Source organism: Elgaria multicarinata, chromosome 2 (genome assembly GCF_023053635.1).
Source record: "Elgaria multicarinata webbii isolate HBS135686 ecotype San Diego chromosome 2, rElgMul1.1.pri, whole genome shotgun sequence".
Lineage (NCBI taxonomy): Eukaryota > Metazoa > Chordata > Lepidosauria > Squamata > Anguidae > Elgaria > Elgaria multicarinata.
In genome coordinates, this window is record NC_086172.1 from 125,352,767 (window position 1) to 125,368,049 (window position 15,283).

At 49.2% G+C, this 15,283-nt stretch overlaps 1 protein-coding gene across 1 annotated transcript; it reads right to left on the reverse strand.

Moving 5' to 3' along the window:
* Positions 1-6,530: 6,530 nt before the first annotated feature.
* On the reverse strand, positions 6,531-9,236 carry CCDC177 (coiled-coil domain containing 177). Its single transcript, XM_063118434.1, has 2 exons — positions 9,101-9,236; positions 6,531-8,995 (listed from the first exon to the last, which is right to left on the reverse strand). The coding sequence occupies exons 1-2, from the start codon at positions 9,234-9,236 to the stop codon at positions 7,155-7,157; spliced, it is 1,977 nt and encodes a 658-aa protein (XP_062974504.1). The 3' UTR covers positions 6,531-7,154.
* Positions 9,237-15,283: the final 6,047 nt, after the last annotated feature.

The window sequence follows — 15,283 nt, forward strand, 5'->3', positions numbered from 1 at the left end:
TGGGTGGTATAAAAATGTAATAAATAAATAAACAAGCCCAGGCTACAGCACATGGAATCAACAAAACCCATGGTCTGAAACAGTACTATATGCTACCTTGAGCTTCTTGGAGGAAAGGTAGACTATAAACATAATTAATTAATAAATTGAAGCCCTGAGTGATTACAAAAATAAAAATGCACTCATATACTAACAAAAATTCTTGCAGAGAGCGTATGTGCTTATTTCTAACTAATTTCTAATTGGATGCTACTGCAATTCTTCAATGTAATGCAAAGTGTGGCTTTTGTTTAAGCTGACCTGGAAAACGTCTTTAACATTGGCAGATTAATTGGCAAATTAATAAATAAAACCTCCCATCCCAGGAGCTGGGGGAAGTGAACATCTACATGGAGCATCCCAATTCTTTCCATGTTCTCATTTCACCATCTGCTTTGTGCAACTGTGCATGGTGAATGAAAGTTGGAAGATTTCCAGTGCTAGGCCTTACGTCTTTTCCTTATCTACAACCACAAGGTGTTCTTCAGTATTTGTATTCATAAAGGATAGTTGCTGCTGTTGTGGAGAATATATATATATATATATATATATATATATATATATATATATATATATTCTGAAGAAAATGCTCATTTAATAGTAATCAATATGATTGCATACTAATTAATGACAAGCCTATAAGGAACTTAAGATGTAAAGAATAAAAAAGAATCTATCATAGATGGAGTCTAACATTTGTTTGCTTTTGTCTTGGTACATGGTACCTGCCTGTGTGTAGAATGAATCTATTGTTATCTGCATTTCAAAATCCATAATGGATTTATTGATTTATTTATTGCATTTTTATACCACCCAATAGCCGAAGCTCCCTGGGCGGTTCACAATAATTTGTTTTAAGCAGCAAAACTGAACTTGCAGTCGTTTCACACAAAAATCCATTCCTAGATCAGCGTTATGGATTTTTTCACACAAAAATCCATAACACCGATTCTGGCCCGCTTGCATTGGCTGCCTATACGTTTCTGAGCCCAATTCAAGGTGCTGGTTTTAACCTATAAAGCCCTACATGGCTTGGGACCACAATACCTGATGGAACGCCTCTCCTGACTTGAACCTACCTGTACACTGCACTCAACATCTAAGGTCTTACTCCAAGTGCCTACTCCGAGGGATGCTTGGAGGATGGCAACAAGGGAGAGGGCCTTTTCAGTGGTGCCCCCCCCGACTGTGAGGCTCGTCTGGCGCCAACTCTGTTATCTTTCAGGCGCCAGGTCAAGACTTTTCTCTTCTCCCAGGCATTGAATAGCATTTAACAATGCTAAGTTTGTTTTTTAATGGACCACAGAACTGTTGTTTAAATGGATACTGTTGTTTTGATACTGTTGTTTTTGATGGTTTTAAATTTTGTATATTTTTAATGTTTACTGTTTTTCACTTTTGAAAAGAGCTTCGGCTATGGGGAGGTATATAAATGAAATAAATAAATAAATAAATAAATAAATAAATAAATAAATAATAGTCCCCCCTCCCCACCCCCAACTTTCTTTATTTCTGCAATCTTATTTAAGGGAGGGGTAGAGAAAGCCTTTTATTTTTGTGAGCGCAATTGATAAGCAATTGGGAGTCAGAAATGCTTGCAGATCTACTGCAAATCACCCAAAGATCTACCAGTAGTCCCCAAATTACCTTCTGCCATCCCTGTTTTAAAAGCCAAACCATATGATACACACCTGCATATATTTCTTCCTCTAGCATTTCATTCTCCCCTCATCTTCCTTGCCAAGAGCAGCCTTGTGAACCGCCCAGAGAGCTTCGGCTATTGGGCTGTATAAAAATGTAATAAATAAATATTTGAGACTGCAAGTTTAGCCCCTTCCCTTCCCCAACTTGCTTTTCACACTCTTTGGAAAGATACAGATTATTATTATTTTTCATCTGGAGGAGAAAAGCAGCTTCAGGAGGAAATATCCCAAGGGCAGAAATTTCATCAGCCCCTCCCTTCCCTTGCTGACACTCCACTCAAAAGTGCAGCTGCTTACAGCCAGAAAAGATACAATTCTTCTAATGTACAGTATGCCTCTATGTGTGCCACTAAAGCTGCAACCCCAATGGGAGTAGGTCCCATTGAACTCAGTGGGGCTTACTTCCAAGTAAATACACAGAGGATTGGGCAGCATTTCCCTATACTTTAAGAAAAGATGAAAATACTCCTACCTTCATGAGTCATTTGGCAACATACACCTTTACCGTGGGTTTGACTAAGTGGTGTCCCTTTGTATAATACAGCTTTTTAATAGGGCCCAAGAGGTCATGAGTCAGATAATGATGTCACATACAAACTGTATTAAACGTGATAACAATGTGACCCGCTCTAGGATATTGGGAAGCATAGTCAGGGGTGAGCAACTTGTGGCCTTTCAGATGTTGTTGGACTGTAACTCCCATCAGCTCTAGCCAGCCTAGCCAATAGTGAGGGTTGATGGGAGTTATAATTCAACATCTGGAGAGCCTCAAATTGACCACTCTTGGCATAAACAGAGACACAAAACGGAAGCTGCTAATGTGGAATCACTGGGAAAATGTGTAATGCTGTTTTCAGAATCTATATAAAATAACTCTTCCTTAATCCAGCCAATCACCTCCAGAGTCCTTCATAACATTATTCCCCATATTTATGAACACATACAACTGATGAGATCGAGTGATTCTAAATACCATAGACTACCATTTCTAGCCTAGAATGTATACTTTTGGTCTCAGCTGATAGGTTAAAAATTTCATACTGGCAGAATTGATCCAGTTCTGTTTGTATAGCTCACTTTGTTCACACCAATGTCAATGACACCAGGAAGTCACAGCTGCATCTCTGAGAGTATTTTGTAACTTGTTGGCATGACCTTGGCGTAAAAAATATATATGCTCCTAAATTTTTTATATAGCATCCTTAATGAAAACAGCTACAAAGTCACTACGAAGTGAATGTAAAGTCATCCTGAGTGAGCTCTGGAATTGACCAGTAACTGCTATATATGAATAAAAACACAAATTATTTTTAAGATTGAATATGCTCAGAGCTTGGATCATTAAACTGCATATCCAGTAAAAAGGCAGAAACTGACTATTTACTGTGGGAATGATCAGGTGGTGTTTGGTCAGTGGGTTCTTTCTAGAAAATGTACATTTGTGAGGCTACTATATAGTGCTTGCATAAAAACAACACAGCAGCATACCTAATCCCCCAAACTGGCATATATTTATGCTTCACTCTGTGTTGCAGAATGGAGATGCCAAACTCTTGTCAGCCTTGATTCTCATCTGACACTTTCCTAAAGAACAGGGCTGGCAAAAAGCAGCTCACCCCTTTGAGGGTATATGTCACTCCACGCACCCGGTTGTGCAATCCTTGTAATTACAGACTTCTGTCCATTAATTGGCTCTAAATCAAGGCAACATTAAAGGCCTTGGTAGCCTTGTTCTTTTCTGGAAGGTGTGGGTCCTAAATTTTTATGCCACATTACATTGTGAACCGCCCAGACAACTTCGGCTATGGGGTGGTATACAAATGCAATAAATAAATAAATTTAAATTTTGTTCTCAAATACACATCTCCTCCTAGGAAAATATTCCAGTAAGGATTGGTTCCCATTTCTAAGCAAAGGGATAGCAATTGGCTAAAGGGATCCTTGTTCAAACACCCAGAGGTGTGCACCAGCTTGGTGGAGGCTGGACTATAGATTTCAGTATGGAGCTCCCACCTGGTGACCTGGTTCACACATAACAGCTAACTATAGGTTATTTAATCCCTAATGTGAGTGGCAGAAACAGAATGTAAGAACATAAGAAGAGCCATGCTGGATCAGACCAAGGCTCCAGCTAATCCAGCATTCTGTTTACCAGCTGTCAATGGGAAATCCACAAGCAGGACATGAGCGCAACAGCACCATCCTGCCCAAGTTCCCCAGCAAGTGGTGTGCATAGGTATACTGCCTCTGATACTAGAGGTAGCATAGAGCCATCAGGACTAGTAGGAATGGGAGGAGGTCATAAATAAAATAAATCTGTAAACCTCCCCTCTTCCCTTGTTTGCAAGTTTTCACATCCTGTTACTCACCCACCCCATTTGATACTGCTGCCATCATTTTAAAAATGGCGTAAAATATCATTGTTACTTCAGATACGAAGGTTTAAAAGTGTACCCAATGGTTTCGTTCTGGCAGCAGAAGGAACCGGTGCTGGTGGAAGAGATTTCTCCTCCCCGCCCAACCTTGCAACCCCTCACCTAAATCTGCCTCCGGAGCATTGGGGGACAGGTTTTGGGCATGCACAGGGGGCTGCAGAGGGGAGGAGAAGACAACAAAGTCCCATGGTGCAAGTGGACTTCTGCTCTTATAAGAGTCGGATCCAAACCTATGTTTGTAACACCATCATTTCCATAGTAGCCACTAGCAGTATCACAGATAGTGAAGCATGTCTTCTGCTTGGAAGCAAGCATCTGTTACACCTTGGATTTACAAGGAATAGAGAAATAGATCTCTGCTATGTGAGGTGTTTTGCTATTAACAGCTAAGCACAGAATAAACGTGGCAACTTATTTCTGCGTAGAACGATTCCCATGGGGGCAGTTGCGCTTCATTAAGAGACTCATTCCACTACACTCTGCATCTAGTTCAAGCTGTAACCCCCCCCCCAAAAAAAACATCACGCTCCCCTGCTTATTACAAAGCCTGATTGGGTTCAAAAGATGTCTGTGTCTACACTAGCCATTTATTCCTGAATAATATTGAAGTCAACCCTTCCAGGCCATATGATGCACAGCTGATCCTGCTGTGATCTCAAGTCCACCACTCCGTTATTCAGGAATATTTCTGTTATTCAGGATTTGTCACGTTTTTCCAGCTATATCACTACAATCCCAAAGTCCACGGCTGCCTGGTGTGCCCTCCCCCACTTCGCGAAGATGTTGCTGTTCAAGGAGAGTTTCCCAGCTCGGTGAACAGGCAATTCGCTGTCAGGGGCATTTCCAGCAGTTTCGGAGGTATGCAGGAGTGGACCCGTCCACCTTTTTTGTGAGGGAGGAAGCAGCAGCCAGGCACCTCTCCACCGTGCCTGGGTCCAGCTCCAGCTGAGAGCCCCCTCCCTCCTGCTACCAACTATCTCTGGAGAGGCCACCAGTGAGGGAGGAAGCAGCAGCCAGGCACCTCTCCACTGTGCCTGGGTCCAGCTCCAGCTGAGAGCCCCCTCCCTCCTGCTACCAACTGTCTCTGCAGAGGCCACCAGTGAGGGAGGAAGCAGCAGCCAGGCACCTCTCCACCGTGCCTGGGTCCAGCTCCAGCTGAGAGCCCCCTCCCTCCTGCTGTCAACTGTAACTGCTGAACTTTGCAACTAAGATTGTAGTGCCTGAATTTCCTTTCCTTTTCCCCCTCCTCCTCCTCCCTCCCAATCCCCTTTCCTTTTGTGTCATGTCTTTTAGATTGTAAGCCTGTGGGCAGGGACTGTCAAGAAATACTTTTGTAAGCCACCGTGAGAGCCTTTTTTGGCTGAATGGCGGCATAAAAATCCTTAAATAAATAAATAAACCTTTTTCAGCAGTTTTTGATTGGTTCTCAGCGCATTGTGGCACCGTGCGTATTTTTTTTAACACAAACATAACTCTGTGCATCATCACATATTCGCTGGACCTCCTATCCACCCCATGCATAGATGTGATTTTGCGTCCATGCATATCCCTTCTGATTCATAAAAAAAAATCCCCGTAGCTGCGTCATCTGCCTCGCCCTGCCCACTTCTCCTGATCCACATGTGGAAGCGCTGTCAGGGGATACACGTGCTCCCGCAACGGCACTCTGTTATTGCGGGAAACTTCCCTCACGTGTGCCCCCTGAGCTGTGATCGCAGAAGTGGGAAAACTTACAACCACCCTTCCTCCCTTGCAAAAGGGAGGGAGATGTAGATTAGGCCTTTGATTAGCACCCTATGATTAGCACCACTGGACAAATAAATGAAATATCCTTTCAAAGGCCTTGTTTCAGACCACTGTTTATCTGAAGAAATTATATTATCATCAATCTGTGGGTTGTTCATAGTTTTAAATGTGTTATGTTTAGCTGGTATTCCTGTTCTGGATAAGTGGAGATATGTTACCATCGGCATATAGCCTAGTAGTTTCTGCTCCCCGATTAGACACAGTGGTCCTGTTCAGAAGGCACCTTACACCATGGCTTTAACCATGGTGAATAAAGCTTTACTCACCGCGATTAAAGCTGTGATTTAAGGTGTCTTCTGAACAGGGCCACTGATCTCTTCTTTGGGTACATTGGTATGACGCAAATTGAATGCACATGAATGCAACAAGATAACAAAGTTTTCAAGATGGTTGCACTCTTTGGGTGCATTAATTCCTGCAGATCAGTATTTGCAACAGTATTTATAAGGCCTGGCCCTTTTGCTAGGTTTCTTGCAAACAATAGCTCTCACCTGCAGCTGTCTGCATAACATTAATGAAAGGGACTGTAAACACCTTCTGAGCGTTTGTCATTTTATTTGAACAAGAGTTTCTGAACATTGTTTTTGGGTCACAGATCAGGACTAATCAGAATTTTACCTGAATTGGGTTTTTTAAAAAGTTATGTTTACAAGCCCCAGTGTTCCCAACAGCATGGATAAAGTGCACTATATTGGCCAAACACCACAAAATAAACTCATCTTAAATATGGACATCCAGTATTAGAGAGCACAAGTTCCAGCATGCATTTCTACATCCTGATCCAAAGCAAATGGCGTCCAAATTAAGCCCTGGGGGTGTCAAAATGAAATTAGTTGATATTTGATCAGTTGGGCAGGGGGAATTGAAATGGCCCTTGACTTTTTGGAGATGTTTTACTGTGGCACTCAGTTGTAAAAAATGTGTTTGTTCCTGTTTTATTTCTTGTAAACAATGTTTTGTTCAACAAAGGATGGGATACATCTTTTTCTCTGTGGGGTGGTTGAAACAGAGTTTTAAAAATGTATAACAAAAGCATTTTGGAAAATGAAGTAGCTGCCAGAGTTTGTGTGCTCCTCTGAAATAATAACTAAAGTTTTTTTTTTTAAAAAAACAAAACTTTTCACAATGGGCATCAGAGGTTATATTCCCACTCAATCGGAAATAGAAAAGACTATTTTTTAACCAAGCCAGCCTGCAATTCTGCCTCAAAGGCCATCCTGTCAAAGGTGCGCATGTTCATCTCTTCCCGTACTTTTTCCCGGACATGGAAAGATGCCCGAGCGACAGACCTGGCATTTTCCAAGACGTTTTTTTTCTCCTTACAAATCTGTTCACTCCTTTCTAGCTTCTTCTCAATTGAGAGCAGGATTTCCCTGCGCCGGATATCTTCACACTGTTCTACCTTCCTCTTGTTTACTTTCTGCACTTTCTCCTTCTCCATCCGGCTCTGGACCACTTTGCGGGCTTTCTGCTGGACGACTTCCTCCGCCACCTGTGCTGCGTGCTGGAGCTTCCTCTCAGACGTTTTGGCCAAGGCCTTCAGGTATTCCTTCTGCTCCCTTTCCCTCCTCTCCGTCGCCAGCTTGGCCCGCTGACTCTGCTGCTCCTCCCGCTTGGCTCTCTCCCTCAGCTCCTGGTTCCTTTTCTCCGTGAGCTGCTCATAGTTCTCTTGAGCCTTGCTCCAGCTCCCTTCCAGGGAGGCCCGCAGCGTGGCCTTCTCCTCAGCCTCGTGCCTGGCCAGCTCCTTGAGTATGGCCTCGTGCTTCCGCTTCTCGGCTTGGTTAAGCAGCTTCTTCTCCTGCTGCAGCAGCTGCTCCTTCTTCAGCTTCTTCTGGGTTGCCAAGGACAGCTTCTCTTGCAGCAGCTTGACCTCCCGTTCCACGCTCTCCTTCTTGCCCTCCTCCTGCGCCTTCAGGTTGTGCTCTTGGTGGCGCTTCTTCTTCTTGTCTTCGAGGGTGGCCTTCTCCAGTCTCTCTCTCTTCATCCTGTCCTGCTTCTCCAGCTGATCCCGCCATTTCTCCTCCTCCACAGAGCTCTGCTTCTGCTTCAGCAGGGCAGCCGCCTCCTTCTCGTGGCTCAGCTTGCAGCGCCGCTTCTCCAGCCTGGACTCCCACATCTGGTGGCACTGCAGCAAGGCCCTCTGCTTCTCCTTTTCCTCCTGCTCCCTCCGCAGCTCCGCCTGCCGCCGCTGGATGTCCCACTGGAGGTGGGCGCTGTACCTCTGCTCGTTGAGGATGCTCTCCTCCTGGTGCTTGGCTATCATCAGGGCGGCGATCTTCCGGTCCCTCTCAGACACCTCCTTGAGGCCTTTCTTCTTCTTCACCTCCTTGACGATCCTCTCCACCTTCTTGGTGGTCTGGGGAGAATGGCTCAGGTCGCCCAAGCTGAAGCTTCGACCCACCAAAGAAGTCATGGTGGCCACCGTCTTAGTCCTGGGCAGCTCCTTGGGCCATTTGTCCCTAAAACTGTCTCCGCTGTAGGACGAGGAGGCCCCCGAGTCAGAGGAGGTTTTGGCGGAGAAGCCTTCTCTCCTCTTCTGCAAGGAGTCCAGGGAGTGGCTCTTCTTGGTCCTGGTGCCACCAGAGGTGGGAGGAGGGCCGGCCCTGGGCCGTCCTGCTGGGCTGCAGCTCCCACTGGCCGCTGTGCTTCTGAAGGCCACCCTGGAGGCCGGCGAGGAAGGCAGGCTGCCAATCAGCAGGGGCGTGAAGAGGCGCCTCTTCTCCTCGCGGATAATCCTTTCCCGTTCCTCCCGGCACTGCTGCAGCTTCCTCTGCCGGTCCATCTCGTAGACCTCGTAGAGGCCGGCGGCCACCCGCATGGACCTGCCGGGGGCCTCTTTGACCAGCTCGCTGAGGGATCTGGTCAGCAGCTCCACCGGCTTGACGGCGCAGCGGGCGCAGGCTTCCAGCGAGCGGGGGCTGGTGAGCACGTAGCGGCTGCCCTCGGCTTCCGGGCAGTCGAAGTTGTACAGGTCCAGGTGCAGCATCGGCGACTCCTCGCGGAGTTTCTCCGCTTCCCCGACAGGAGGAGGAGGAGGAGGAAGAGGAGTCGCCGCCGCCGCCGCCGCCGCCGCCGCCAGGGCCGGGGGTGGGGGAGCGGCAGCCTCCGCCGCCGAGCAAGGGGCTGCCGCTGCTGCCGGCAGGGCGGCTGCTGCCTCCGCCGCCGGGGCCGCCGGGGCCTCTTCTCCACTCGCTGCGCTTCCGGCATCCGCGGCGCATTTCCCCTCGCCCGGGTCCGCCACCGGGTCCACCATGCCTGCCGGGCTTCTTGCAGGACCTGCAACTGAATGGAAAGCAAAGCAAAGCGCTGCAAAACCCGGAGGGCCAACCGTAGAGAAAAAAAGGGATACTATTAATAACCTGGCCGGGATTTAGTCCACTACAATGGAAGGCTTAGCCGGGCTCTGCAGCCCTGCCCAGGCCGGGGGGAGGGGCACCGAAAAGAAAGAGCCGCGGCTCGCCCCCGACTCCCCCCCACCCCCCCGGTGATCACTGCGGGGTCTGTGTGGAAGTATCGGGGAGCCGGGAAGGTGCTGGGCGCGGGGGGTGGCGCGCTGGCGTGCGTGTTGGTCATGACATGCTCCAGTTCTGATTGGCCGGGAAGTTACCAAGTCGTCCTAAGTGAGCCTTTGCCCAAGCTGCTGCCCTTCAGATGCTTTGGAATACAGGTCCCAGCATCCCCAGCCAGAATGGCCAATGGGCAGGAATGCTGGGAGTTGTCGTCCAATCTGGGGGACACTAGTTTGGGCTCCTATCCGTCGATAGTGACGCCTCAGCAGGTAGCTAACCTTAGCCACACTCCCGCCCCACAGCTCCCCCCCCCGCCCGACGTTGGACGTGTCAGATTGATAAGCCCTCCCCTCCCCCCTCGAATAGAACTTTGGAGGGGCGGAGCTATGAAGAGAAGCAGCCCCCTCCCCCGCTTCTCTGTCTAGCAACCTCGTCGAAATGCTACCAGGGAAAAGAGTGGGAGGCCGGCTGGCCAAAGGGAACCGCGGCCCCGAGTCCCCTTCTCCCCGAGACAGCCGCACTCGTTCGCTCACGCCCGGAGGACGAGCTGCGCCTCTTCCTCAAGCAGCTTCTTCATTCTGAGCTCGGGATGCGGCTAGTCCTGGGATGCTGAGCTCTCCGCCCCTCTTGCGAGCCTGGAGGCTGGTGGCTCCGATTTCTGTAGGGCTCTGAACCCAGTCTGGGTTTCGGTCTGGACCAGCCAGAACCCTAAAAGAGCTATCCGAGGTGCTGAAGCCGATCCCCAAGGCCAGTGCAGGCTGGTGGCTCCGATTTCAGGGGGGCTGTGAATCCATGCTGGGTTTCAGCTAGCACTCTAGAGGAGCTCTCCAAGGTGGACGGCTCCTTTAGAGTTGTAGCGGAAACCCACTGAAATCGGAGCCACCAGCCTCCACTGGCCTTGATGCTGGGGATGCAGATCCGCTCCCTGGAAACGCCTTCCTCCTCCTCCTCCTCCTCTTCCCCGCATCGGAGGGGAAGTATCACTTCCACCCCCGTCCCCATGCATTTTTGCACCAACGCCCGTCGCCCTCCAGCCGACCCCTTCGCACGACCCCCAAGCGCGCGTCCTCGGAACGGTCCCTCCGCCGCAGACCAAACCTCTCTGCTCCATCATCGTCCACTCACCACTTTTGCTTGGGCGCGCGAGGGCGGAGGCTGGCGGCTGGTGGCTCCCGGGGCGTTGGGTTCCCCGCTTGGCCAGCCGAGGGAGCAAAACGGAGATCGGCAGGGGGAAGAAGAAGAGGGCAGATCAGGTTACGGGGAGCAGCAGCGGCGGCGGCGGCGGCAGCGGCGGCCTCTCCATGGCTCCCAGCAAACCCCGCGCAGGGTCTCCACCTGCAGCCGGGCGGGTGCGCGTCGCTGGTGTTTTCCGCGGTGCAATCCCGAGCATTTTATGTCTGGATGGATTCGGTTACCCCCTAGGCTGAAGGAGGAAGAGGGCACCGGCTCCCCATCTCGGCTCCCCCCGACCTCTGTCAGTCCAGCGGTTCCCCTCCCTCCTTTCGCCTCCTTCGGAGCTCCTGCTGCTTCCGCCGCTGTTGCTGCTGCTAGAAACGGATGAAGCCGCTGGTTTTCCGGGGAGGGGGGGAGAAAAGGGAGGGAGGCGAACGGGTGGGAGGTGTGTGTTTGGGGTGGTGGTGGCGATCCAGCAATAAAAACCTTGGTCCACCACTTCCCACCACAGAGTGGAGCAGGGGGGAGGAGGAGGAGGAGGAAGAGACGCGGGCGGTGGGGAAGAAAGGAGGGGGCACATGATGTATGAGGGACGACGAGTCGCTGCAGCGCCTGAGGGTCGGTGTGTTCTGGCTGGCGGTTTTAGCGGAGGCTGAGGAGGTGGGCAGATCAGGATATGAGCAGATTTAGGACGCAACCCTATGCATGTTTAGACAGGAAAAAAGTCCTACAACTCCCAGCATTCCCCAGCCAGCACAGCTAGCTTGGGAATGCTGGAAGTTGTAGGAGCCACCCCCACCCCCGGTCTGAACATGCATAGGATTGTGCCCTTGTTGCCTTCGCATTATTTCTCCACCTCCCTTTTAAATAGCCCTGACACACCCATAGCCCTTGCACTCTCCTCCTAAAAATAATGTATGGATTAAATCCATTCAGGTATTCAAGGGGCTTCACCTGTATACCTGAGTAATCCTTACTACAGCCTGGTATTACCTCCATATTGCAGTTGGGGGACTGTGACTGAGAATAAATAGCTTGCCTAAGGCCACCTAGATCAGTTTGTGGCTGGGTTATGATTGGAACCTGGAGTTTCCCTTATCATAGCTGTGCCACTCTGCTTTCCAAGTACAGATCTGGATGGCAAATAAGTTTTAAGTCTCTCATGTTTTCCACTAATAGTGAAGTCAAGTGGTGAGAGCTGACAGTACTGTAGCCAAAATAGGGCCACTGAGAAACAAGAGGGGTTTTTTTTGGGGGGGACTTAAAAAAAACTCATCTAGGGTTTCTGGGGGGCTGTCTTGATTATTGGCATGCAAGCTCCTAAAACCCTGCACTTGCACTCCTGCGGGGTTGTCCCCATGCCAAGGAGCAAGTGCAGGGTTTGCATCCATCCATCCATCCATCCGAAGAGTCACCACCATCCTGTGCACCGCCACTCCATGCTCTGCCACTGTGCATCTCCGCACGAGTGCTGCTGCGCATCCCTGTGTCCCTCCCCATTTTTTTCACCTTACCTTGTGGGGCTTTCCCCTCCAAGTGTTTCCTTCTCCCCATGCAAGAGGAAGCTCAGAGGCATTCCAGCAGCCATTCCACTCACTGGCCCACCCCCTCCCCACTGTCCGGGCAGATGGTGACCAATCAGGGGTTGCCATATGCCTGGCCATGCCTCCACCGCGACTCCGGAGCAGTGACAGATGGCAGATGCTCCATCGTCACTGCGCTCCAGAGAAAAAGTTGCACTCCTTTTTTATTTTGGCGCTTGGGGGGAAAGCCCTGGGATGGCTCCACAGTGGCATCTGCATCGCATAAACCACACAGCGCCACTGTGGAGCCACACTGGGGCTTTTTCCATGTATAGACAGCCCCTGGGATTTAAGTACCTATGTGCTAATAGTGTTAAGAGAATGAGCGAGTTTTAGTTCTTGCAGGAGGCCTGGGTGGGGATTCTCCCTCTCTCTTTCAGTGCAGGCCTTGTTGGAGATGAGACAGTGTGCTAGGCAGCTCCTTAAGAGGTAGTGTTTTCTTCATGTATTGTAGTAAGAAAGAACCCTGTTCTGAATATGCCTGAATCTATTGAGTGTTGCCTGCAGGACAGAGTCTAGGAGTGGGCTGCAAGCTGAGCAGCTCACCCCCTCCCCATATTAACCATGCCCCTCATACTTGTAATGGCCTTTGGACCAAGGGGCATTCCCGGACTGAAGGCACCCACAAAAAGGACTGAGGGATTTAGCTGTAGATGGAGAGAGATTGTCTGGTTACAAGGTCTATTTAATTGAGAAACAACAGAAGTAGACCTGGCATACAAATTTCTCGAAGTATACCTGGTCTCCAGCTCTTATCACTGTTCAGTCACCTGATCTATCAGAGATGCTGGACTTGTTAATTGATGCTGTCAGGACTTTTTTTTTAAGTGCAGCCATACATTACAGGAGCTAAGACGCATTAAGGGCTTGTTTAAATGAAGTCACCCTTTGTGTTACATGACCTGCATTCATTGTGTACCCTACCACACATACACACATGCTACATGTCAGAATATCCCTCTATAACTAGTGCTCCAAAGTGTTACGTTGCTACTTTTTCCCTGACAGAGGATCTGCAGGTTGAGTAGCAGCATGAAATACAGAAATGCAACAGGTGAAGTCATTTTGTGACTGCAGTTCATTTTTGGGGAAGTTGCATCTGTTATTTTTACCAGTTATTCAGCTGTTAAGGGCACAAAGCCTCTATTAGGGAAAGGTGGGAGTGTCCATCAAATGAAGATTATTACAGGCAGCAATAGCAGTGGGGCTGTGGATCAGGCATAGCATGTAGTACACAAAGGGCTGTGTTGGCCAGTTGAGGCAGCTAGTGCCATTATTACTGTGTCTGGATACAGATACAGCTCTTCCTCCCTTCCAATCCCCTTTCCTTTTGTGTTGTGCTTTTCTACATGAGGCTTTTAATCTGCACCTTTATCGAGGCTTCTACTTCCAGATTCTTTGCGGGATTAAGATCTTCTCTCTCTGCCTTTCTATATATGCCATTACACAAGCACCAGGTGGTGGTATAGCAGAATTGCATAAATACACAAGGCTCCTATAATGCAGTGGTTCCCAAAGTGGGTGGTATTGCCCCCTTGGGGGTGGGTGGGATTGCATAGGGGGCATTAAGAGGCAAAGGGACGTCAGGGGGGCACTAACAGGCAAAGGGATGGCAGGGAGACGCTTGAGGTGGTTTCTCCAGAAGGTCCTAAAACCCAGGGACCGAGCAGGAAAGAGCAGCAAATTCAGCCGCTCTCCCCACACCGCTCCTGCTCAGGAAGGACTTTCTCACTCACGCAGCCGCTCTCTCCTCCTATCTCAAGCCCACAGTGGCCCCACCAGAAGTAGGGGGTGGGGGAAGCGCCCACAGGAGGCAGAAGAGCAGGAAACAGCGGCGAATTCAGCTGCTCTGCCCACTCTTCTCCTGCCTAGGAGGGCCCAGGGCTTCTTTCCTGCTGGAGCCGCTGCTGCTCACTCGCTCGCTCCCTCCCTTGGCCAGAGCTGCTCCCTCCTACAAGCTGCTCCGGCAGACCTCTCACGATAGTTGCTGCACAAGGCGGGAGCAGCAGCCCTGCGGCGGAAAGGAAGGAGCATGTGGAGGGTGGTGGGCAGCAGAGCAGCTGCCAAGAACAGCAGTCAGCCGGCAGGCTGGGTGGGGAGCAGGACTGCTTGTGCTGCTGCAAGGTATCTCCAGGCTCCCTTCCCCTGTAAGGAGTTGCAGATTGGGGCCATCTCCCCTCTGAGCTGCTGCCCTCTTGTCCTAATCGGCCCGGCAGGGTTGGAGAGAGAGAGAGAGAGATGCTGTGTGTCTGGGTGTGTGCTCCCACCTCCCAAAAAATCTGGACTACAACAGGATTGGGAGAGAAAAGAAAAGGGGGAGGGAGAGAGAATGGTAATTCCCCAGGTCCTTCCAGGCTAAAGAAGATTCAGCAGCACCTTTTTTCAGAATGCTTGCTGAAACCATTCCTATCTGCCCTTGCTTATTTCAGGGTGTCCAACTCCCTTTTTTCAAGCATTCTTTTGGTAAAAGGTATATGTGTATCTTGTGTCACCATAAAAACAGAGCTGCAGCACAATCCTAAGTATGTCTACTCAGAAGTAAGCCCCACTGAGATCAATAGGAGGTAGATGTGCATAGGAATCAGCCTGAAAACGAAGAGAGGATGAAGAAAAGACAGAAGAAAATGAATTGTAGAAATAGAATAGCAAGGTAACTGTGGGATATTTAACCATATTTAAAGACAATAAGTACAGTAAAATTAGTGCCCCTCTACTTCAATTCCAGCCAGGTTTTCCATAGGAAAACTCTGTACCAGGTGGCAGATAATTATTTTAAAATTTTAATTAAAATACATTATCCTTTCCTATAACAAAATGGTGCTTACTCCTAAGTAATTGTGATCCACTGAAGAAGGAAATCTTATTTGATTCCTGTATTCATGCTAGTGTGACATGATAAGTTAAAGGCACAATTTTATGCATGTTTAGACAGAAAAAAGTCCTTCAACTCCTAGAATCTCCTCTAAATGGGAAGCACCTGCCCCAGGCTTGCCGCGGGAGGGAGGGAAAAGAGAGTGAACACCTCTGTTTGCAGC

Bases quoted from the DNA above. Each gene is read 5' to 3' on its own strand.
- CCDC177 (XM_063118434.1), bottom strand. From the start codon at position 9,236: ATGGTGGACCCGGTGGCGGACCCGGGCGAGGGGAAATGCGCCGCGGAT. The intron at 8,996-9,100 runs GCTCGGCGGCGG...CTGTCGGGGAAG, and splicing joins GGCAGCAGCGGCAGCCCCTT to CGGAGAAACTCCGCGAGGAG.